The following is a 24,713-nucleotide window of genomic DNA, read 5'->3' on the forward strand; positions in this document are numbered from 1 at the left end:
TATCTCGACCTGTCGCGTACTATACCTCTAAGTGAGCAGTAAAGTAAAGGCATCAGGCGATTGTAGTTTGTGTACAATATTGATCGTAGAACGACAAAAAGTTGTAACCGATCAATAAAAATGTCAAAGAACTAATAACGGATGCGAGGCGGAAGGAAGTTAAAAGTGTTAATCTGTCAATACGGCCACGATCGGCTCCTGAATTGCTCCTAAACTAGATGAAATCTGAATACGAGTAAGTCGACCAGATGATTGCTGTAATTTCCTTTCAGCCTTACTTTAAAGTCTTAGGCACACAGAACGCGCGACGGTAGCGACGTACTACAATACTATGTGTAACGTGGTTCCTAAAACTTGACGTACAAAGGCACTCATAAAAATCATAACTGTAGGAACCTAAATACGAGAATGTTGAACAGACGATTGCTGTAAACTTCTTTCGGCTTTATTTTATCGTCTTGGGCACATATATCGTGCGACAGGTAGCAACGGATGTAACGCGGTTCCTAGCTCTTGTGATGTAAGGAACTAATGCGTAGAGTCGTTCACGATAATCATACAATGCGGTTCTTAAAATGTAGGATGAAGAGCGCAGCGTGGTGGCGAGGATGGTGCATGATGCTAAAGGGTAGCTCTTACAAGCGCTTTGAAATGTGAAAGCATTCTTATTGTATAGTTCCTTAGGAGCTGCGAGACAGGGACCCGTCGCGTTGATTCCGCCGCGTGGCAATGCCGTCGCGTTTTCTATGGTTCAAGCCTTAATTACGGATAATTTACAACAAGCTGTTCTTTGAATTAGTAAGAGGCGCGATGCACTTTTGGTTACGACACGGAGACATAGCATCGGATGTTGGGTTTAAATCTTTACTCGTATCTGATTAACATTACAACAATACAAGAAACAAAACGACCTTACGGCCACGAAGGATGTAGGTAGGTACCTACGTGTAATGTGTGGGTACATTTTTATTCTCATGCATTTCTTTGGCCAGTATTTATATTGCAACAGGTCGCTTTTCCAAATATAATCTTATATATGTACTTAAGCTCCTATTGGATGCAACTTGTCTATGAAATATTTTATATATTTTATTAATATTTATCATTGCTGGACTGACTGTTTTTACACAATATTAATATTGCTTTAATCATAAAAGATGCATGTTTTTCTAATGATTATAGAATATTATTAAAAGACTCGTAGGTATAGCTAGAATGACCTTTGTGAATCTCGTCAGTGGTATGCAAACAGTTTTAAGTATTCCTATTAGTTTAGATTGACCCAATTGTGATGATAGAATAATTTCTATAATTATTATCTATCATGTGACTTGTCATTGTGTTATGATGTTGTCTTCATTGAACTAATAAAATGAATTCAGAACGGAATGGATTTGTGTGTACTTTTGGCTTCGTATCCGATTGAGCAGCCTCAGGCCGAGAAGACCTGACTTGAGGTAATCTGGGGCTACTCAAATGGATGCGTTTGCTCCGGGCTTTTAGTTCGGCACAAAACCCATAGTGCCACTGCAACTTCTTCAAGCGACTTCAAGCTTTGTCAACCTGAAGCACTCTTCAGGTTGACAAAGCTTGAAGTCGAACTTCCACTTAAGCAGCCATGGATCGACGCAATGAACCTTTATAAAAATAAATAACAAACTTTTGCTTCAGCAGTGAGCTGAGCGCTATCAGTGCGACTTTTTCTTGCGACATCAACAAAATGTTGTGAAAAGAAAATGAGAGTTGTGTCGCACTCATTGTGCAGGCAGTGATCAGTGTATCGTATGTCGTATCTATATCAAAACAAACAAAATTCATAAATACGCACTGTTAAATTCGTATCATCGAACTTGTAAACGCTACGCTTAACAACCAATGTTTGTTTGTTCGGAGCAAACGCAATTTTTGCTAACAATGTAGCGGTGTATAAAGTCGATCGTCCCTGCAACGGGAGCCCAAAATAAACATCAGACCCATTGGCCATTGTACTGTACAGTGTCGTGTATTCCCCGAGCGAATTACTAATATTAACGCATGTTATTGTGTTCAATATTTAGTACCTACTGAGCCCTGAAATATAATTAGGCTGTCTGGATAGACTGTGTGTCCATTATCAGGTTCTATTTTAGACTACATCATTATAAACTGAAGACTTGTGTCTTCTAGTAACTAGTAGGTATAAAGAGTTTGCATATCAAAGTTTAAGTACAGGATACAATAATAAACAATCTTTGATAATAAATGCCACTGTGTTTATTTGTCTTTCTGTCTCCTATCTATCATATTCAGCCAAAATGCATCCACTGATGGAGAAAGAAATCTCAATTAGCATCAAGGTTTTCTGTTCTCACTTCTCAATCTTCCTCGTCCACTGAATTGTACGTAAAATTACCTATTCAAGTACGTTGGAAAAGTGACAGTAGTTTTTGTGCCAATTCGAAACGCCCCACCCAGTGAAACGGGAATCCAAATTGACACTTTGTGGCAAATTGTCTTCTTGCAATGTTACTCACTGCTGCTATCAGCATGCTATTAGCGCCAAAATGGCGAAAATCAACTTGCTTTCAAAACAGGTCATAAGTCCAGTCTCTCCAGGTGTTATTAGTTTGAATTTTAGAGACAGCTGAAGTGTTTTTCTTATCCTATCATCACTTTTCAAATCATTGTGTTGAAATAAAGACTATCTCTCTCTGCTTAAATCTCTTCTTAATATCCTAGTTGGTTGGGTTTCGGCCAAGTCACGGGAAACAGCTGGTATCATGTTAATAGTTAAGCAGAACAAGTGCACTAGTAGAATTCCGTTATCGTTTTTCAACTTAGAAACAATAAATATTGTAACGCAATTACGCCGTATCCTAAGAGCCGGCGTAATGGCGATCGCCTCATATCGCTTTATTGCGAAAGGCTTTCAGGCAGCTGAGCTTCTAGTGCAATGGCAATGTGTTTGTAGTGTATTTTAAGTTAAAAGTGCAACTGACACAGTTTTTTTGTAAAACAATTAAACTTTTTTTCTAGCACGAAGCACCATCATTATAATTGCAGCTTTATTTTAAACTAGGCGATGCCTACGACTTCACCCGCGTGGATTTAGGTTTTTAAAAATCCTGTAGGAACTCCGTGATTTCTGGGATCAAAAGTAGCCTGTGTCCTTCCCCGGGATGCAAGCTATCTCAAAATCGGTTAAGCGGATGGGCCGTGAAAAGTTAGCAGACAGACACACAGACGGACGGACAGACAGACAGACGGAAAAATAGACAGACAGACGGACGGACAGACAGACAGAGATACTTTCGTATTTATAATATTAGTATGGATGTGCTTTACCTTTACCTACCGATGGGTTAAATATTACTTTAGCTTATACTTCTAATCTATTATTATTATTTCTCTAACTTGGCTGCATCTTCTTCTTTATATCTTCTTCTGCAATACAGGTATTTCCTAGTGTAGAGGGTAAGAAACTCTTTCTTGTATTTAATTTCAATAAAATTATTAATTAGGCGCGCTCTGGCCACTGCCTCCATCCCAGCTCAGCTAGAACCTTCCGGCTTGTTCAGGGATGACGGCAAGAGGCCAGATGGGATGACTATAGTACCATGGTCGATGCGGCGTGCGCTGGTGTGAGATGCGACCTGGGTCGACACGTTGGCAGCGTCCCATTTACCGGGCACGTGCCAAAAAGCGGCTGCAGCAGCCGAGTCTGCTCAAGAACTTAAGCGCCGTAAATACTCAGTCATTAGTAAGGACTATGTATTCGCGGCGCTTGCGTTTGAGACTCTGGGCCCATGGTTATCGGACACGAAAGCTTTTATAAACGTCGTGTCCCAAAAGCTGATCCACGCGTCTGGTGACCCAAGAGCATGGTGCTTATTTCGCTCAACGGTTGAGCCTTGCCGTTCAGCGAGGTAATAGCGTTTTGGGCACAATGCCCATAAATGACCATTTGGACGGCGTATATTTTTTGTAAATATTTTTTTTTTAGTAATAAGTTTTTTCTGTATGTAGGTATATACTATATTTTTTTGTATTGATACAATGATAAAGCAAGTCTTAATTATTATAACTATCTCCTCATTTCTGATTTGGTCTTGTAGAGAAACTCCATGCTTAGCTCTCTCCATCGCCATTAAGTGACTCTGTACTTTCAAGAGGCGCAAACAGTTACTTTAATTTAACTTTAAAGTTAATCATAATTTAAAGGAGATGTACAAGTAAAATGAAAATCAATTTTTCATACGAATGGACATATCGTTGCATCAGGATCCGATAAAAATGTACCATCTCACTAGATTTATTACGCACGAAAGATCCCGAACAGCATTGAATAAAAAGCCGTGTGAGATAATCGGCAGATAAAAGCCTTGAATTGAAACGGATCTTATCGGTAATTCCTTCGAAGTATCGGTATTATGATAGTTCTATTAAAATGTTCGATTGAGCGATAAAATATCGGGCTTTATGTTAACAGAGACGTTCCGATAAGTACGTATAAGTATAAGCTGCTTGCTTACTTTTTTTAGGAAGAGCAAGGCAAGAATACATAAAAATTACGACAACAAGTTTCGACAAAATTTCCCATTCTTATTATAATCCCGCAGTAAATATGACGACTCAATCTCTACCAGTAACAATTTCGACATAAAAGCGCTCATAAAACAAATACTAATGGTTTTGATGCAATATTTATATCAATATCAATTCAAATTAGCCGCCATCAAGACTTCGAAGTCAATTAACGAGTGAGATGAGTGAGCGAAGTACTTCACAGAAGGTCTGAACTGAGTGGCTCCTGAGCCGGCGGCGTCGCACTGGCGCGTCTCCAACACTTGTCCTCATTCTTCTGCAAATTGACGCGAATATGACTTAATCCTTTTAAGAATACACTCCACATTACTTACAGTACGCGGCAGAAAGTAATGTACATCGACATTTAGAACAAGATAACAAATTTATAGAGTGTTGTCCCTGTCATTGAGACCGACAAAACGTCATATAGGTATGAGTGCCAAAGACAACGCTCTGCAAAGCCGAAATGTCATTCTAAAGACCGATGTACATTACTTTCGGCCGCGTACTGTACACTTATTAAAATTTAAGCATTGAGTTGTAGGCAATAGAGATGCAGGCGTTGTAAGCACCTTAGGTGTCAAAAAAGCGCTACAACTTTATCCAAATAGCTATATAGTTTTAGGACAAGTTCTTACTCACTATCTGACTCATCAACGTGCGACGTCCATCACAAAAACTTGGAGCTGGAAAGCTGAAATTTTATACAGAGTTGTATCCTTTTCAATGTGACAAGCTTGGGTGAAAGATTTAAAATGTACTGCCGGATTTTTCCCACTCCCATTGAAATTCCCACGCAATAGGGAGTAAAAAAGGATGACTATATTATTTTCAGTAAACATTTCTAAGTAAATCTTATATTATCATATTATTTCATTCTTGCCGGCTCTTTTTGATCGAATCTGTTTCGCGGACCGGTACAGTGGTCCGCGACGTAGCGCGACTAGCTGTTGTCATGCGTGAAATAAATAATACATAAATAAAATTTAAAATTTGATTATTATATCTATATAGTGTTATTTTTCTAAATTAGCATCTCTAGTATGCCTATGGCATCTCTCTGTATTCAAGGATGACCTCACGCATAGTAAAATCTTTCACGCCATCGATACACAATGTGCCATGAATAAACCCCTGAGTGCTGGCGATAACGGCACCATAAAATAAAGTTCATTTTTCATCCATGATTCAGACTTCCCAAACAATAGAACATGGAGATTAAAGCGGTCAAGATTACCTCAGATTTATACACTTTCTATAAAATTGTTGTGCAGATATTTACATGAACCCTGTCGTTAAACTTTAAGTAGCAATTTCACATCTTACGAGCATCGTCTTATCTACCGCCCTTTGTGCGTCAACTTATCTTGCGCAGTACTTTCAGTACCTACTTCCCAAGCTTAGTCAGACTGTTGTCGGGATCAAAATGATAATGTTTTCCGTGTAAACCCAGTCCCATCTGTATCGATTCAAGCGTAATTCCTCAAATAGGTATTGCACTTGCTACCAAGTAGATAATCCGACGCACAGTTTTATTTAGACATGATAAAATAATTACATAGTATTTAGATATTGTGGTAACTAAAAACTCGCTTATTAAGTCGAAGTTATTACACAATTTTATATGAATTCCTTAGTGACAAAGTTGCCACGCAACTTTGTCACTAAGGAACCGGCTAAGTTTTCAGTTGCCTACAAGGTAGTGTAGTTGAATAATGTATTGTTACCTAAATATTGTAACTTTTTATGATTTGAAAAGAGCAATTACTGAGTGTCCTACCAGCTTTTCTCAATTCTGCATTCCAAACTGGCGGTGGTAGAGTCACATACGTTAGTTATCCTACATGAAGTAAATAAATTTTGATTTAGATGAATAATAAAATGTTGTCTTTCTTTTCTTTCAGATCTATACAGACTGGGCCAACCATTACTTGGAGCGGGCGCGCTCGCGTCGCCGGGCGGGCACGTCAGGTGGAGGCCTAGCCAGGGATTGCGCTGATGGCCTGCTGTTGGCCGATGTGCTGGAGGGTGTCACAGGGCAGAAGGTTCCGCGAGCTCATCGAAAACCACGAAATCCACAACAAATGGTGAGTCTAAAGTGCTGTTCTAGAATTAAAACAATCATAAGGGGTATTTATTATAGGAGATTGTATATAAATAACAAACAAAACCCATACCCTGTGAAATGCAGTTATGTGAAACAATAACTTTTACATTTTATAGAACGTCAAGTAAAAAGTAAGTAGTTATATATTATGTGTAAAGTAAAAAAAAACAATGCTTTCAAACTAATCTAAGTAAGTAACCGTGTATCCGATAGGTTATCTTTAGGTCTGCGAATTAACTTTCTATGTTATTAACGATAAAATGCGATAGGAAAAATGATAAAATGGTATGGGAAATCGAACATGATGAGCAAATTATTTTGCCTTTTACTTGTATAGGTCATACTAATCCATCTAATATCAAATACAATATTCTACGTGACTTGAGCGTCATTGTCTATAGCTTTCCAATATTTTTCATATCTGTTTATTATTTTCTATTTATTAATAGAGTGAAATATATTAAAGTACAAAGCAGAATCAAAAGGGTGTTTGACACCTTTTCAGAGAACAACTGACTTCAAATAGCAAAAATATTTAGGGGCCCGCGATTTCGACCGCGTAAGTTTCGGTTTGCCTTAGATTTTCCGGGTTAAAAAGTATAGCCTATGTTCGTCTCCGAAGTGCGAGCTATCTCTGTACCAAATATATGACACCCGCAACTTCTTCGGTATGGATGTAGATTTTTTTAAATCACGTGGGTTTTTGTTGATTTTCCGGGTCAGAAAGTAACATATCTCTATGCCTTTAGTTAAAATCGGTTAAACGGATGGGCCGTAAAAGACTTGTAACAGACAGACACACTTTCGGATTTATAATATTAGTACCTATGGATCAGCGATAATTTATTACAAGCTATGGATTGAACTACTTAAGTCCCGGTAACCTCCAGAGCGGAGATGTGAGGGGATGTGAGGAGATGTGTTTAATACACCAATCAGATTATTGTTAAATGAGGTGATAATTTTTTCGCGTCATTTATCAATAATGTGATTGGTCTGCTAAACACATATCCGCTTATCTCCGCACTGGTGGATACCGGTCCTTACACTTGTGTATAGACTGTACAGTAAGAGAAGCAAAATTTTACATAAAATCTCTTTCTTATCGTAATTTCCTGCTTTGAGCTCAGTTCGTATATTCAGCGATACGTTTGAATTTCAATCTAAACGACTTGCAATTGCAAAACAGTGAAAGAGAGGGTTTCTAACATGCACTGATGTGAATTTCAAATCTGACTGGTATGACTGTATAAATGCCTTGATGACGAACCCATTTAACTTGAAAGTGTCTATTGACAATACAACATTATGTGATCTCTGGATTGCAACTCCTCAATCTTGATGCTACAAAGGCACTACGCACCTAAACCACAAGTAAAGTGTCATACCGATTAGAAACTAACATTGTGGTTAGATACAAAGTAAGTACATACAATAGAATTTTATCAATGAAACTTTGATTCTGCACTGTAGTCCAAATAAATCGTGAGGAAGGCATGTCAATATTTTTTAGAAATAAAGAGTTTTACTTATTTAATAAGTAGGTACTAGATGAGACTAACGACTTCGTCCGCGAGGATTTAAGTATCTAATAATCCTAAGGGAATTCTTTGATTTTACGGGATAAAGAGTAACCTATACCCATCTATCCGTATAGGAGATGGAAGCTATCTCTGTACCAGACTTCGTAAAAATCGGTCAAATGGTTGGGCCGTGAAAAGCTTGCAGATACACAGACAGGCAGACAGACACTCTTTTGTATTTATAATATTAGTATGGAAGTATGAATAAATTAGTATGGAAGTATGGGTAAGAATTCTGCTACTAATTTTGTCATATTATTTATTGTTTCCCAACGTCTATCTGTTTTCCGAACTATGTGCTCTGCCCATTGCCACTCCCCAAGCACGTTGGGAACCCAAGGTGCTGGAATGACGACCTTGCACCGGAAGGTGCAGCGTTGGGAGATCCCCCACTAGGTGGACGGACGACATCAGACGAATCACAGGGACCCGCTGGATTCAGGCGGCGCAACACCGTGGCATGTGGAAGTAGTGGACGTCTATCGTTTGATGATGACGATGATGTTTCATCTTTCATTAAAACTAGGCATCATATTTTGTGCCCACTTTTGAAATATTTCAAGAAGCCAATAAAATAAATCATTCTACGTCCAAACACCACACTCCCGAATATCCGGTTTTGTTTATTATTGAATCCAGCCAAAAATGAAAGCGGCACGGGAATATTTGGTTAGCTCAAAATAGCTATCGGCTCACAAATCATTTGGGCAGGTACATATCTGGGCCCTATGTGGGTGCACATATGGCAACGGAGATTTTACGTCCTAGCCCTGCAGCACATGCCATATACAGCCTTGATTAAATATCTATAAGGGTTGAAATCGTTTGAAAAACAAGCATGTGTTTTTGATATCCGTGTCAGTGTGGATACGTTTATAGGATAGGTAGCCCACAAACCCAAATCATATAGTGTACAGAGGTGCTTCCGGCATGTGTCTGTATTTGAGAAAGTGGTGATTGGATTTATTGGTACGTAAAACGTATTAAGGTGGATAATGGAGTTCTATGATCACGACTTTTTAAAACAAAGTAGGCACTTTCCGTTGTTTATTGCCACCTGATAAGTAGAGAATTATAAAAATTTATTATAGAAAATTTCATGATGGCCAGTTAAAAATCCTTTGAGATATTTTTGATTTTCCAGTGTCCAGGTCTTTAATTCATGCAAATTAACGCCGATCCGTTAATTCCGTGTATGTACGTCATGCCACCAACAGAAGTCGCTGGAGAGAAATTGCACGAGCAGCAGTGAAAAACTCATAGCCACGACCACTCTGTCAAGAGTGAACGATTGAGAAGAAGAAAAGAATTAAAAAGTAAAATAAAATAAATTAAGTAAACTTAGAGTTAAGAAACCTGCATGCCTGAGAGCTCTCCATAATGTTCTCAAAGGTGTGTGAAGTCTGCCAATCCGCACTTGGTCAGCGTGGTAGACTATGGCCAAAACCCTTCTCACTCTGAGAGGAGACCCGTGCTCTGTAGTGAGCCGGCGATGGGTTGATCATGATGATGATGATGAAACTTAAAGTTTTCTCCGCGGTATTCAAAAGAGCTGAATAAGTTTTAAAAGAACTTGTAAAGGCGGCGGCAACGTTAAACTCATCTTTGATCTTCAACCTGTCTTTTACATCGCGCGGAAAAGTTTTCATCGCACATGCAGTTTAGAGCTCTTTTATAAAACCATTCAAATGTACCAAGGGTCCTCGTCCTTTGCGGATGTGGTTGCATTGTGCGTGCCCTCTTACCGCAGGTAGATTGAATTACAAAAATGTTGCGCACTTTCATAGTGAGTGCTTCGTGCCTCGTGGCTTCTGACATTGCTTAATGAAAAACTTGTTGAACTTTGTTCTGAAGACATTTTGCAGTTTAACGTCTTTTGACATGCGCTTTTAGTTGCGGTTTTAAACACAGGCACAACGTGCAATGGAAAAGTATTCACGAATATCCTCAGTTCTTGTTTTTCTCGCATCTATCTATCCGCTATTGTAAGTTTACCATCATTATCGTCATATCCTATCCCATCCTTGGCCAAACGGAAAAGTTGTGCTATCTCAGTCCATTCCCGTATATTCATGACCTATCCTCCGTCCAATGGAAAACTATACTATAATATACTACTACACTACTTGTATAAATATGCCTTTACTATTGTGCTACATTTGTTATACCAGTCCATTCGTGGATGTTTGTAAGCCACGACTTTTTCTATCGATGCGTCTCTTTCCCTACCTCTCCTAGAACTAGAAGTTTTTTTTTTTTTTTTTTTTTTTATTCAAAATTTTTTGGGATCTTTCAATCACCACGTGACTATGTCAGATCCATAGTACCCCAATCACACTTCTCTCTAATTTAACTTAGTACTTACATAATATTCTTACGTTTCTATTATCCCTAAAATAAATTTAAAAAGAGCTCTCGCGGCCGTGGAAAAAGGCGAGAACGCTTTGGAAAATACCCACATCCGATAAATTAAGGCAAAACCGAGTCATCATTGCGGCTCGCATTTCTTCACTCCGCACACACTCCACCAATAGATGGTGGGTATCTTCTATTAAACCACAAGTTGAACAATTTTTTGAGTCTACCTTCTTCATTAAATATTTAAAGCTATTTAGTGGAGTGTGCCCGGAACGTAGTCTGAGAGCTACCACTACCAATTTTCTACGCAACTTAACATAAAAATACTGTAGGCGTTCTGCGTAGCACACCCTTGCTTGGCAGTCTGAATGCCCATAGTTTTTTGTAGCAGTTACTAAATTTTGTTAAAATTTTCACTTCACAACAATATAGAAAAAAATGTCCCGCTTCATGGGGGTGGCCTTAAAAAAGGTGGTCTTTTATCGACCGTGCGAAGCCGGGGCGAATCAACTCATTTATGAAAAGGAAGTTTTCACACAAAACATATTGAATCAACTTTCAACTCTTTTCGTTTTCGTTGTTAGGTAGGTCAATTTAGCATTTATTAAAGTGACCGTGAAGCTGCTTAACAAAGTCAATACTAAAGTCAATCATTCATGTCTAACATATACTTAACTCCTACATCAATACTGAATACACAATATAACCATGTTCAACGTAGAGCTGAACAATGATTAATTAGTTCTCGAATTGATGACAAACTACCGGCGTAGAGAAGCTAAGATCATTACCCCGCCACAATCTAGAATTGAGTATATATTTGATTAAGTTAACTAACCAAGAGCTATGAGCACGATAGCATATTATATTAAAGAGAATAGAACGATTTTTTTAATGAAATAAAATTTTACAAGTACTTTTGAATCGTCACTGAATCTTAACTGGTTCGTTATGCCCTACCTACTGAGAAGAAGTCTAATCTAAGTATCTAACCAAGTCTCTAAAAATGGATGTTACAATTTCAATGATAGGTACCGTACCTACTTATTTCGAGAAAATTAAATATTTAAAACTTTACAAAAGGTTAAAGTCTGAACTTCGTTCATAGAGAATTGAGATGTGATACTAAAAGAATAAGAGTTTAAGGGATAAACGTTGAGAAAAACATTAATAAAAAATCTCACTGGTTTGTGAAATATGCGAAAAAAACTCCATGGGCCTAGAAGACCTATTCGTAATTTCAATAGAAATCGGTTCCAGAACACTAGCAACAAAATATGTTTTGTAAGTCACACTCATAAGTACCTATAGGTGAATGTACTTATAATACTTAGTCATTTCACAGTAGTTCCCATGGCATATTTGACTATACACATGTTACTACGTTAAGTAGCTATACAAGACGTCAAGAACGAGAGTTAACGCAAACAGCCGATAAGTTGACATGTTGTTTAAACTGGCACTGAACTTTAATGTATTGTATAACACTTTTGTACAGTCACCCAGAAAAGTAAAATCATAAATTATGCATTACAAAAAAAATAACAATTTCTTTTAACATTATAATAAAAATAAATACCGCAAGTCTACATCACTGATAACTTGTTGATATTATGTAAAAATTTATAAATCCATACGGATATTACAGTTTCTGTGTGTCTGCTTATTTGTTACTTCTTGACGCTTCTACAAAAGGAACAAGAGGAAACTTTTGGTCTGTAAGGATATTTTGTTATCTCTACAAAATAATAGATTTTCATAGCTAGTAGTTACAAAATTGAAATTCATATAATATTTATCTTAGTATGGGAATAATAATATAACGAAAGTTTTTACTTGTTATTGTTGTTGTAGGATTGGCTTTTAGCACGTTTTATAGTTTTCTTATACAGTCTAGTCACTAGTCACGACTTTCTCATTTCAGTTGTCTAGACGAAGATCAGATAGACTCAAATTAGCAGTTCCTAGTTTTGTGGAAATGTTACTTAGATATAGATATACAGTGGTGTTATATTGTACCTACCTACATAAATCTCAAAATTAAACTAAATTGACTCAACCAAAGATCCATTTCTTTCCCGCAAAATCATTATAGGATATGCCTATTTCTAAATTGACGGGTCAATTTAATATAATTTTAAAGATTTGTATACAACTGAATTAGCAACATTATGCTCGAATAATAAGCTGTTATGATATTTTTAACACTTCTCTTTCGAATTGTACGAAAATATTTTACTTCGTACGAGAGTATAAAATAGTTAAGTGGATGAAATACGACCAATTGAAATAGTGAGTAATCAGTATTATTTATGGCTAGGTGTTAGGCCTATTATATTTACACGGGTTGATCGGAAGTTGGGCATTGTTTAACCGAGTGTTGAACGATATAACCCAGTTTGTTTACATAGTCGGCAAAACAATTTTGATATTAATTCTACTATTATAAAATTATAAATGAATATTAGCCTGCCTTTTCTTTATTGTGTGTGCATCACGCCAACTGTTAAGACCGATTGAAACGAAATTTTCACAGTTCGAAAGCACACTATATTTAGACTTAATATCTACTTCTAAAAAATTGATCAAACCCAAGATCAAAACCTGAATTTCACGCAGGTGAAGCTAAGTGCTAGTAGAAAGCCGAAAAAAATGAAGAAGATTCTTAATGTGTGGCGTATTTTGGCTTTACACTTTACAGTTTAAAATACAGTTTAATACTACATTTTAAATAATCTTAAATAAAACAGTTTAAAATAATAAATTTATATAAATTAAAATAATACAATTTAGGATTTGTAATTTTAATATTTAATTGTTATAAGCTTAAATAATAAATTGTACATAATTAAAAACTAAATGTTGTGAGCTATTAAAATTACTTAAATATAAATGGTAAGGTTATCGTCAACTAGGTACCGACAAATAAATAAAAACTTTAAATATATAAAAATACAGTTTAAAATAATAATAATTTAAAATACTGCCTTTCCTCTGTGTTTATTAAAATATATTTCTCTTGAAATAAACAAATGTGCAATAAAATAAGTTTTAAGTGGCAGATCAAAATGCTGGAATCCAAATAAGTGGTGATGCTTCCCAGATAGAAAATAAACACAAAAATAAATCTAATTAAGAACCAACAAATATACTATTGAAGAAAATTTGTAAACAGTAGTTTTTATTAACCCGTTCATCATAGTTTATCAATTTATCAATCTAAAGCGTCAATTTAAATAGTCTTTTCAACACCAAAGTTAGGTACAAAAAATGTTTGTGCGCGCGTTTGTAACTTTTTTGCATACATCCACGATCCATCATTAATCGAGATGACGGGTGACTGACAAACAAACGTATTGTTTGCTTGTCTAGTATATAATGATTTATTACTACTTGTGATCCTGCGAGGCTTTGAAAAGAAGAAAGCTATAGGTAGCTTCAGCTTGTAATTAAAGCTGTTGAAGAGAAAAGAGTTCGTTGTGGAATTTAAAAATATAATTCTTTTAATTTTCTGTAAAAAGCAGAACTTTATTTGATTTAGATTTTTTTTCGATTAGAACGATTTATTAAAAATACTTGAAGAAAACTGAGTGGTTGGTTTAATTTTAACATTGTATAAAAGAAGTGTAGAATATTTATTGTACACTAAGAAAAACAAAAAATATTTGTAAAACTTATCTAATTATTATGTCGTCTATATTTCATCATTTAAATTATTTTAATATAAGTATATTCAACGATAAGATCTGAAATACATTTATCTACCCATAGCCTTACCCATATTATAAATACGAAAGTGTGTTTGTTTGTTGGTTTATTGATTAGCTGGTTTGTTCTTCAATCACGTCGCAACGGATCAATGTCATTTTTTGCGTGGCTATAGTTAAAAACCTGAAGAGTGACAGCTTTTTATCCCGGAAAATTAAAGAGTTCCCACGGGATTTTTAATAACTTAAACGCTAACGAAGTCGCGGGCATCAGCTAGTAGATAATAATAGGAGTACCAAACTCAATATTGAATGGATGAGAATCGCCATCGCGTCGTCATTACCGATACATAATATTAGAATTTTATTAATAAATTTTATATTTTATGACATTAATTAAGAAAAGATATATAACATCATGCCTATACTTAAATTATTTTTTTAGTTCGTTAGCAGTGTTGTTTTGTGTGTTGTTTTGTTCAAAGTTGTGAGAATTTTACGAATAGTATATGAGTGGATAGGTATTGATTACACACTGTCTAAAATTTAATTTGCATTCATTAATTTTTTCCGACCATACTTGTTAAAATGAAATCGTTTGGAAATAGATCAAAGCGATTTGGATATTGCCTAATGGAAAAAAACCCTTTATTACCTATCTATTTCATTAATAAAATTGGCCAAGTACGAGTCAGACTCACACACCGAGGATTCCGTTCTACAGTCGCATTTTTTCGACATTTTGCTGCACGATAAATGAAAAACTGTTATGCATTAAAATAAATAACAATCTGTTTAGAATGGTCAAGCTTTTTCATATGATATCCTACTTGCTATAGTAATATTACTTTGAAAGTTGAAAATAGGTACTAATTATTTGTTCGTGAACACATTTTAATTTTTTTGTGATGTAACCACAAATTCATGGTTTTCAGACTTTTTTTTTTACGTGTGCTATAACATCTACCTGCTAAATTTCATTATTCTAGGGCAACGGGAGTACCCTATAGGTTTCTTAACAGACACGACAGACAGACAACGAAGTGATCCTATAAGTTCCTTTTTCCTTTTGAGGTACGGAACCCCAAAAATGGCAAATGAAAGAAAAGATAATTAAGCGTGAAATTTCACCAACGGATATAATGTGCTCATACTATAAAGTGCTATAAAACTAACAAAAACTTTATTATTAGCTAAATTATCTGGCTCATTAAGCACGCTCAGTATCTATACAAATTACTTATGATACATCAGTTTTTGCCTGCGGCGTTTTTCTTGATTTCTCTTGTTCAGTTGTGCTACATATTTTTTTTAAAAATTTAATATAGAAAATAGCTATGTACATTTGCGCTCGGCTTTTCCTGTCTTACCTACATTCGAATTAAGATGTTTTGTCGTTTGTGCCTTTTTAAGCCGGCCTTACAGGCAGCTTGAATCAGTCAGGATGCAGATTGCTTCAAGCTGTGACTGCATAGTGAATTACAGTCTTCTATTTGCATACAAACATGGAACCGCTCGAGCAGTTGCGACTGCTCCGGATGGTCAGCACTCAGAAGCAGTTATCAATGGCAGCTTCAATTGATCAATGACTGCTCAAGCGGTCCGTGTATTTTGATCACTGGCTAGGCTGCTTGAACTACCCGTGTAAGAGTGCGTTACGGTGCGTTTTAAAATGTATGAAAATCCGGTGTGAAATTAATTCCGCAGTGCGCGCGCTTCTATGTAGTTCTATAGTTCACAGATTTTGCGGAAAAAACGTACGGAAATTTACCGTGGTGCGCGCTAGCTCTTAAGGCTGGCCTTACAGATTATTGTCGTTAAATTACGAAAATCTATTTTAAATTTTCTTTTAAGACGAGTTGTCATACTGTTTCTCAACAATTATTGTAATCAGACGAAAAAGATATCACACGGCAAAGGTTTTATTATCTCTGGAACGTTATTCGTGACCAACTCAAGCGCAGTATCCACGATAATCTCATCTGATCTGGGGGAAACTGCAACTGTGCCATTGTTATGTCTTAGGTTCCGTTACGAGGTTATGAGCCTTAAATGTAATCCGTTTCGTTGAATTGTATGACAAATGAGCTCACTCTTTGTATAGCTCCTTGGCTTTAAATCTCAGGGCTATAATAATCATAATAAACTAGATGATGGCCGTGATATCATCCACGTGGATTTAGGTTTTCTAAAAATCCCATGGGAACTCTTTGCTTTTCCGGGATAAAAAGTTGCCTTTGTCAATTTCCGGGACGTAAGCTACCTCTGTACCAAATTTCATACACTTAAATCGGTTAAGCGGATGGGCCTTTAAGAATTCCTTGGGAACTCTTTGATTTTCCGGGATATAAAGTAGCCTATGTCTGTCCCTGGGATGTAAGCTAACTCTGTACCAAATTTCATCCGAATCGGATAACTGTTGGGCCGTGAAAAGCTAGCTGACAGACAAACAGACACACTTTGGAATTTATAATATTCTTAGTATGGAATATGGATGGAAGTATCGATAGTATGGAGTGTAAAATGATTATTACAAAATTCGATTTGAAAGAGCGGTCATAGGTCATAGCCTAGTGGTTAAGACTTCGGCCTCTTATTTGGTTGGTCTGGGGATCGATTCTGGACTCTGGTACCGTACCACTAACTGTTCGAAGTTACGTGCGTTAAAGCTATTAAGTTAATATCATTTGCTTTACCGGTAAACGAGCACATCGTAAGGAAACCTGCATGCCTGAGAGTTCTCCAGATGTGATGTTTGAAGTCTGCCACTCCGCACTTGACTCTCGACGACTCGATGTTTTCAAAGATATAAATGTCCAATAAAATACATATAAATTAAATTGTGCGACACCTCTACATAAATGCTTTTAAAATTAATGCTTATTAAAATTTAATTTTTGGCCAAATTCGCAATTAAACGGAAAATAAAGATCAACGCCATTATTGGAGGTAAATAATTTAAACCGCTATATAATAAAGTTAAAACAGCTTTTAACTCTTTAAATTTCTTCATTTCGAAGTGCTAATTAGTCGATTACTTGATACGCAGGCCACAGCCTCATTCGCTCTTTGATTCTTTGATGATTCCTTCGACAATCAAGCTCGTAGTCATTTGAGCGCTTGACTCGCTCGCTAGCGGTTGCGTTGCTCGAATAAACGATTAATGTATCGAGACTAACTTATCGATGTTTTTTCATTCACTTCGGCCGCGGCACTCACCTTGATTCGAATTCGAATTTTTAAAATCGTTGACAGTTGAAAGTGAACTCGTGATTTTTAAACAGTGATTTTTGTGTAAACTGATTTGCAGTTACTAATTAGTGCTCTACTATCAAATTATTGACAGTAAGTGATAACTGATAAGAGTGTAGTGGTTCAAAGGATATTAATAGCTGAGATAGAGGTCAGTATTTCGTTTGTATTGCCGATGTGATGTTAGAACAATCTAGTTCCGAATTGGTTGGAAGGTGCCGTTAATGTTGTGACCATCCATATTTGATTTATACGCACGCACTTTCAATCCTTTTTTAGATTTCAATAGAGATTAGAGATTGGTGTTTACGTTACTTTAATAATAGATAATAATAAATAATAAATACACTTTGTTAGGGTTGTATAACTTATATTAATATAAGTTTGTAGATAGAACCTTCGGTAGGTTCTATCTAAAAAACATCGTAAATCGGTAAATAACAGGGATTAATAAAGTTATTTTGTAACGATAACGAATAGTGATCAATCAAACCACAAAACAGGAAAAATAATATTTAAGGATTTGTTACCTTTACTTACCCACCTATCTACCAAAATAAAATATTCAAAAAATATTCTATCCTGTAGCAATTTTAAGTTTACTGTGTTTCCATTGGACAATAATGAACTTCCAACTTTATTGCCAGCACATAAAAGTCAAACATTAATTGCGATTCAATAAAATGCACGATTAAATTTTGGCCCACTTTGGACGTTAATTATTATTTATCAGTTTAGCAATTAATGTATTTAGGGTTCCGTGCCTTAAAAGGAAAAAGGATCCATTATAGGATCACTTTGTTGTCACACTGTCTCACAGAGTCAAACTGTCTGTTCGTCTGTCCGTCGGGCCTGTAAAGAAAAAATATAGGGTAGGTACCTACTTCCCGTAGATCTAGAATCGTGAAGGCAGGTAGGTAGGTCTTATAGCACAAGTAAAGGAAAAAATCTGAAAAACATGAATTTGTTACATTTTATTTTAAACAAAATTAAGTTTACTAAATCACATGTTGATGGCGCAGTCCGTCATTAATTTGCAGTACATAAAAGTGTTTACCTATCTTGTACGATGGTACGGAACCCTTCGTGTGCGAGTCCGACTCGCACTTGATCGGTTTTTTTTATTAACCGAGCCTACGAACCTACCTACCTACTAGGTAGACATGTACATTGTACAGGTAGGTAAGTATTAATTACGTAAGTGTTAAAGTTCGAAGCTTGGTTAGTTAAGCCTAACCTGTTTACTGGCAGGTCATATTGAAAAATATGCTTTGATCTATTAAAACTAGGGTTAGCAGTGCATTTATGCTTTTACTAGCTTATCCCACAAATTTCATCAAATTTCAAATTTCAAATTTCTCCTTTTTAGGGGTTGAATTCTCAAATATCCTTTCTAAGCGAATGTCTTTTTTTTCTTAATAGATGTAGCGAGCAAACGAGCAGGCGGGTCACCTGATGTTAAGTGATTACCGCCGCCCATGAACATTTGCAGCACCAGAGGAGCCGCCGATGCGTTGCCGGCCTTTTAGGAATTTGTTGGTCCGCCCCTTGAATAACCCCATGTTATAATCTAGTGGGAACACCGCCGATGGGAGTTGGTTCCACAGTTTGCATGTCTATACGTCATAATAGCTATCTGCACGCCAAATTTCAGCCAGATCCGTCCAGTAGTTCGAGCTGTGCGTTGATAGATCAGTCAGTCAGCTTTTTTTTATAAATTTAGATTTATCAAAATATCAGTTTAAAAGTGTGGCAGAACTGGCAGGTTATGGGCAATAGTTGCAAATGTGCGAATATCAAGAATTCTAAGTCGCGATTTCTTGCTAACTCACATACATAAACCGGTCGTCTAATTTACACGCACTTCGATTCTGTATTTTCAATATTAAGACGATGCAGAGAGCATACAAATGTAGCACTATCTACTCATGTGAATATAGTATCGGAGACCGATTTGCCATGCAACAGCGATAAGTCGTGAATCGCCGGTAGGGTTGCCAGTTTGCTGAAAAGTTGATAAATAATACAGCTTTCATCATCATCACCACAATCCATCACCAGCCCACTGAGCACTGGTCTCCTCTCAGAATGAGAAGGCCAGAGTCCACCCACTGGCCAAGTGCGGACTGCGCATTGGTGAACTTTACATACCTACCTTTCAAAGTATTCTGGAGAACTCAAGCATGCGGGTTTCGACACAATGTATTCTTTTGTTGTTAAAGCAAGTGATATTCGATGGCTCAAAATTCAAAACGCACATAAATCAACTCTGAAATGCTAGTCTTTAATCACTAGGCTGTCATCGCGAGGAATATACCTACATAAGATTACTGGATAGGTATCTACTATAGTATTTTCTTTAAATTCCTTAAGTAGATAGGTGAGTAAACTAGGTAGGTATACAAAATTTTCTTTTGGTTTTTACACTTCTTAATTAAACCTGTCTAGTAGGTTTCAAACTTTAAAACCGAAAACGATCTTAAATTAGCGTCACTCGTCTTAATCTGTGTTGTCATATTATATTATCATTAAATATCGGACTATTGGCTATTGTAACCTCTAAAATACAGGTCTAGGTACCTTGTTTAAGGTCTAAAATTCTATTGATTAAAGTGCCAAGCTTTCTTAATTCGATGTAGTCGAGAGCTTACCATGCATAACAAAATAAAATAAGTATCTAACTATCTACCTATAATTTCGCAGTTAATAATTATTGTTGTTTGTGTTTGGTAATATAAACATGGCACGGGGCATCCCTGCGTGAATGCAGCTGTAAAAATGATACGGTTTGATTCTGTTGTGCTAAGTGACTTTTCACACTTGTCCGATGGGTGGTCGCCTGGGCGGCTTCTGATTGCCGACGGGCCCGCACGTGATTTCTCAGAAGTCAACTTGTGACACTCTTTAATGACATGTTTTCATGCTTTATTGCAATATCATTTCGGCAAATTTAAAGAACTTACTGTGTGATTTAAATTTTGAGAAATATTAGTACAGTTTGTTTTTCTTAGAAGGGCAAAAATAATTATTTATCAGTACCTAGTATAGAATTGAATGCAGTTTATGAAATTGATAATATTGAATGTACAAATAAAAAAAATCTAACTCAGCACAAGTATTATTAAAAAGTTTGAGAATGTAAACCGCGCTGTGGTGCTTGAAGTTTCTTATAAAATTTACGTTTTTAATAAATCCTATCAAAAAAGTCACGTAATGTGTATAGTGGATAAAACTATTAGAGAACTATTTTTACATAATCACTGATGAAATTACTATAAATCAAATAAATATAAGACCAGCATTTTACTTAATTTCAAATTTCCTTGAGGAATTCAAATAATATTATAAAGTAGGTACCTATAAAAGATAAGTAGTGTGTCGTGTGAAAAGACATCAGCGCAGGCGCCACTCGCACGACTTTGCCTTGAACTGTCGTCCATGCTTAAGGAGTAACATATTTAATGCCAGGGAGCTTACAATAACGTACCTACATTTAATATACATATACTGCACATATTATATCATTTCTGAAAAGTGCCCCAACTTTAAAATAATGATGCAACGTTAGAAATGTCAATTTGGAGTTATGGCCTAAGAGTCAGCGCGTGCCAGACCTTCCTTATTTTATAAAAGCTGAAAGTTTCTCTGCATATTGTCCCAAAAAATGGGAGAACGTTTGTTCGGATGTTTGTTTGAATCATGCTGGCTTTGTGAGTGACATGTAATAAAGGTGTAAAAAACCTTACGTCAAAGTATAAAGTCATTTTTTTATATTTTCGTCAGAATAGTATTAGAAATTACATTATGCATTGCCAGACACTTAGTATTGTGGCAACCCCCTGCAAGACACCTTTAAAGTTTAATAAATTATTAACGTTAAAAAAGTGTGTTTGGCGGGGGTTCTCATGACACCTAAGTGTCCAAACATCCAAACAAACGTTCCTCCCAGTGTTGGGGACCATATGCAGAGAAACTCTCAACTTTTATAAAATAAGGGAGGTCTGGCACGCGCTGGCTCTCTCTCTATTAATCAAATAATAGGTACATTATCTGAAAAATAATGTAAGGTAACAATTATGATAGAATAAAATAAAGGTAAAGAGATGATCAAGGCATATGCAAGGAATCAGAAACGCTGCATGAAGGAAGTCGGTTAATGAATCCCAAAGTCTTCTTTTCTTCTGTGATTATTATTATCTTAAAACTATTGTAACTCGTGAGGTATATTAGAATCGCATCTTGATATGCTTCATGATAAAATATAAGTTGGCTTATTACAAAAACAGTGTTCGGTGCATCATTTTGCCATACTAAACAGTTAGTGAAGATAATAGTAAAACTTTTACATGCCTTTGACAATGGCTTATTTAGACTTACTACGCTTTAGTTAAACACAACACGTGTAATGTGTATCCATATTCATAATCGCCAAAACCAGTCCCTATCTGGGACACACTGATTAATATGTTCGTTTAATGTTTTTTGTGCTAGCCTGATGCTAGCCTACTCGCCTAGACTGTAAAGGGGTCAACCGCTCGACGCGACGATCGCCGTTAATTATGTAAATAAGTGATTTCATCGTTATAAGATATTGTTTGTCATCGCTTGAGATGACGGACGAGATGAATTAGAGTGGTTACGCACTCATCCGATCCGAGTCCATGAAATACGGATATAAAAATCTCAGGCCAAACTCTGATATTACTTACACACTGATCCGATCTCTGATCCAAATCCAAGCTATTCAGTGGACATCTTTGACATATTATCCACGTTATACGTCCGATTTGAATCCGAGGCATAATCGAAAGAAATTCTCACAGATGACGGAGAGAAATCGGATGACGGAAACCGAATCTAGTGCGTAAGCTATCATACAAACAGTTTAGCTACTTCGGAACGTATTTTCACGAATTCGGATTGGATGAGTGCGTAACCGCCCTTAATATTAAGTGATAATCAGATGTATGCGGTAGTTATAGGTAGGTAGGTGTTCCAGGATATTTTTGCTCAATTAGATATATGTCATCATCTCAATTCTCAACACTTCGCTGGGAGCACGGGTTTCCTCTCTCAGGATAGAAAGGTTTAGACATTAATTGGTCAAGTGCAAATTACGACATTTCACACGCCTTTGAGAACTATGGAGGTCTCTCAGGAATGCAGGTTTCTTTACGACGTTTTTCTTAACTGTTCAAGTAAGTGATTTAAATCGCTTAAAATGCACAGATGTATAACTACGAAAAGTTAGAGCCTAGATGTGCTCGGCGTGCCCGGCATCGAGCTACCCGAACCCCTAGAATCGGAGGCTGACTTCACTAGCCCCCTAACATATTATGTATGACATCAACTTGTAGGTATACCGTTTTAGTGACTGCTGTTTGTTTAACTATCTTAGGTCAAGGACTAACATCAATATCCCGCTATATTACCTACCTACATATCTGTATTACATTTATATTATTTACGGGAAATTTTCCTGCTGTATTCGTAAAGATTTTTGCTAACATTTACTTTGTAAGTAAATCGTCTATTATTAGTTATTACTTATTATATTACTAATAGTTTCCTCTAACTGTTTACTTAAATAAGTTCAGTTAAGTCTTCATGGCTATATTAATATTATAAGAGACAATTGTTTCGAATTATGATTCATAACCTAAAATCATCTTACTCAACGGATTGCTCATAGGATTTCATTGTCAGTAACTTGTTTTTGTACAATGCAATTACTCTGGCCTATAAGAAACGATTCTCCGAAATACAGGGTAAAGAGCGATGTGTAGGCACAGAAAAATTGGCACTCAATTGTTCGGGGAATTTATACGTGGTGGGCTTCCAGGGTTGAACTGATTGAGTTCTATAAAGCAAAGTAGGAAGTTCTGTGCCTACACATCGTTCTGTACCTTGGAGAATATACTAGGAGAATATACTTTCGGAGAATCGTTTCGTTTTGATGACCTCTGTAGTATTGAGCGCTTTGGTCTTATAAGTGGGAGGCCTAGGGTTCGATTCCCGGCGGGGGCATTTTGGGAATTCATAATTTCTAAATTGTCTCTGGTTTGATCTGGTGGGGGGCTTCGATCGTGACTAATTACCACCCTACCAGCAAAGCCGTGCCGCCAAGCGATTTTGTGTTCCGGTACGATGCTGTGTAGAAACCGTTAAGAGGGATATGGGCGTATGGGTTCAATAAAACTTCCATACCCCTTCCAAGTTAGCCTGCTTCCATCTTAAACTGTATCACCTCTTACCATCAGGTGAGATCGCAGTCAAGGGCCTAGCTTGTAATGAGGTTGGTTATTTTGAGAGATATGGAAGAAACAGTGATACTATGAATTCAGTTTAGGTTAATACCTATTAGGGTTAAGTATACCGAGCTGAGAACTTTATGTAAGGATTACATTCCAAAATATGTGTGGTCTTGTTACTGTTTGTAATCATAAGCAATTATCTTCCGTTATGCGTTTATCGAACACTCCAATTATTGTGTTGATAGCCAAATCAATTACTGCGCAACAGGCACGTAGCTGGTGGGTACTTCGCGCCAATTATGGTTACGTCTTTCTTTAGTACACTGCATCTTGCAATTTAATTTTATAGCAAACTAGCTGAGTCCCACGACTATGTTAGTGGGAAAGAATAACAAGCAATATATTTTTGACATTCATAATAATTCATAAATCGCTACTTATTATTATAAATGTGAAAGTGTGTTTGTTTATTGGGTTGTCCTTCAATCACATCGCAACAGAGTTGACATGATTTTTTGATCAATATGTACGTATAATTAAAAACCTAGAAAAATCAAACAGTGCCCACGTGAATTTCATAATCCACGCGGATGAAGTCGCGGTTACATCTTATATGTATTTAAAAGTAAAAGCTAACTGACTGACTGACTGATTGAACTATCAACGCACAGCTCAAACTACTGGACGGATCGGGCTGAAATTTGGCAGATAGATAGCAATTATGACGTAGACATCCGCCAAGAAAGGATTTTTGAAAATTCCACCCCTAAGGGGGTAAGATAGGGGTTTGAAATTTGTGTAGTCCACACGGCCGTAGTTTCGGGAATAAGCTAGTCCTAGTATACATAAATATGATAAAAATATTATTAGTTATTAATAATTACAG

At 36.5% G+C, this 24,713-nt stretch overlaps 1 protein-coding gene across 10 annotated transcripts in view; it reads left to right on the forward strand.

Annotated features, from left to right (window-relative positions):
* Positions 1-24,713, forward strand: part of LOC117997230 (protein sickie-like) — a 304,036-nt gene that overhangs the window by 120,868 nt on the left and 158,455 nt on the right. For all 10 annotated transcript variants that reach the window (XM_069509867.1, XM_069509857.1, XM_069509858.1 and 7 more), the window contains one exon: positions 6,471-6,653. In XM_069509867.1, the coding sequence (XP_069365968.1) occupies positions 6,471-6,653 (183 nt within the window). The remainder of the gene's footprint in view (positions 1-6,470; positions 6,654-24,713) is intronic.

Source organism: Maniola hyperantus, chromosome 4 (assembly GCF_902806685.2).
Source record: "Maniola hyperantus chromosome 4, iAphHyp1.2, whole genome shotgun sequence".
NCBI lineage: Eukaryota > Metazoa > Arthropoda > Insecta > Lepidoptera > Nymphalidae > Maniola > Maniola hyperantus.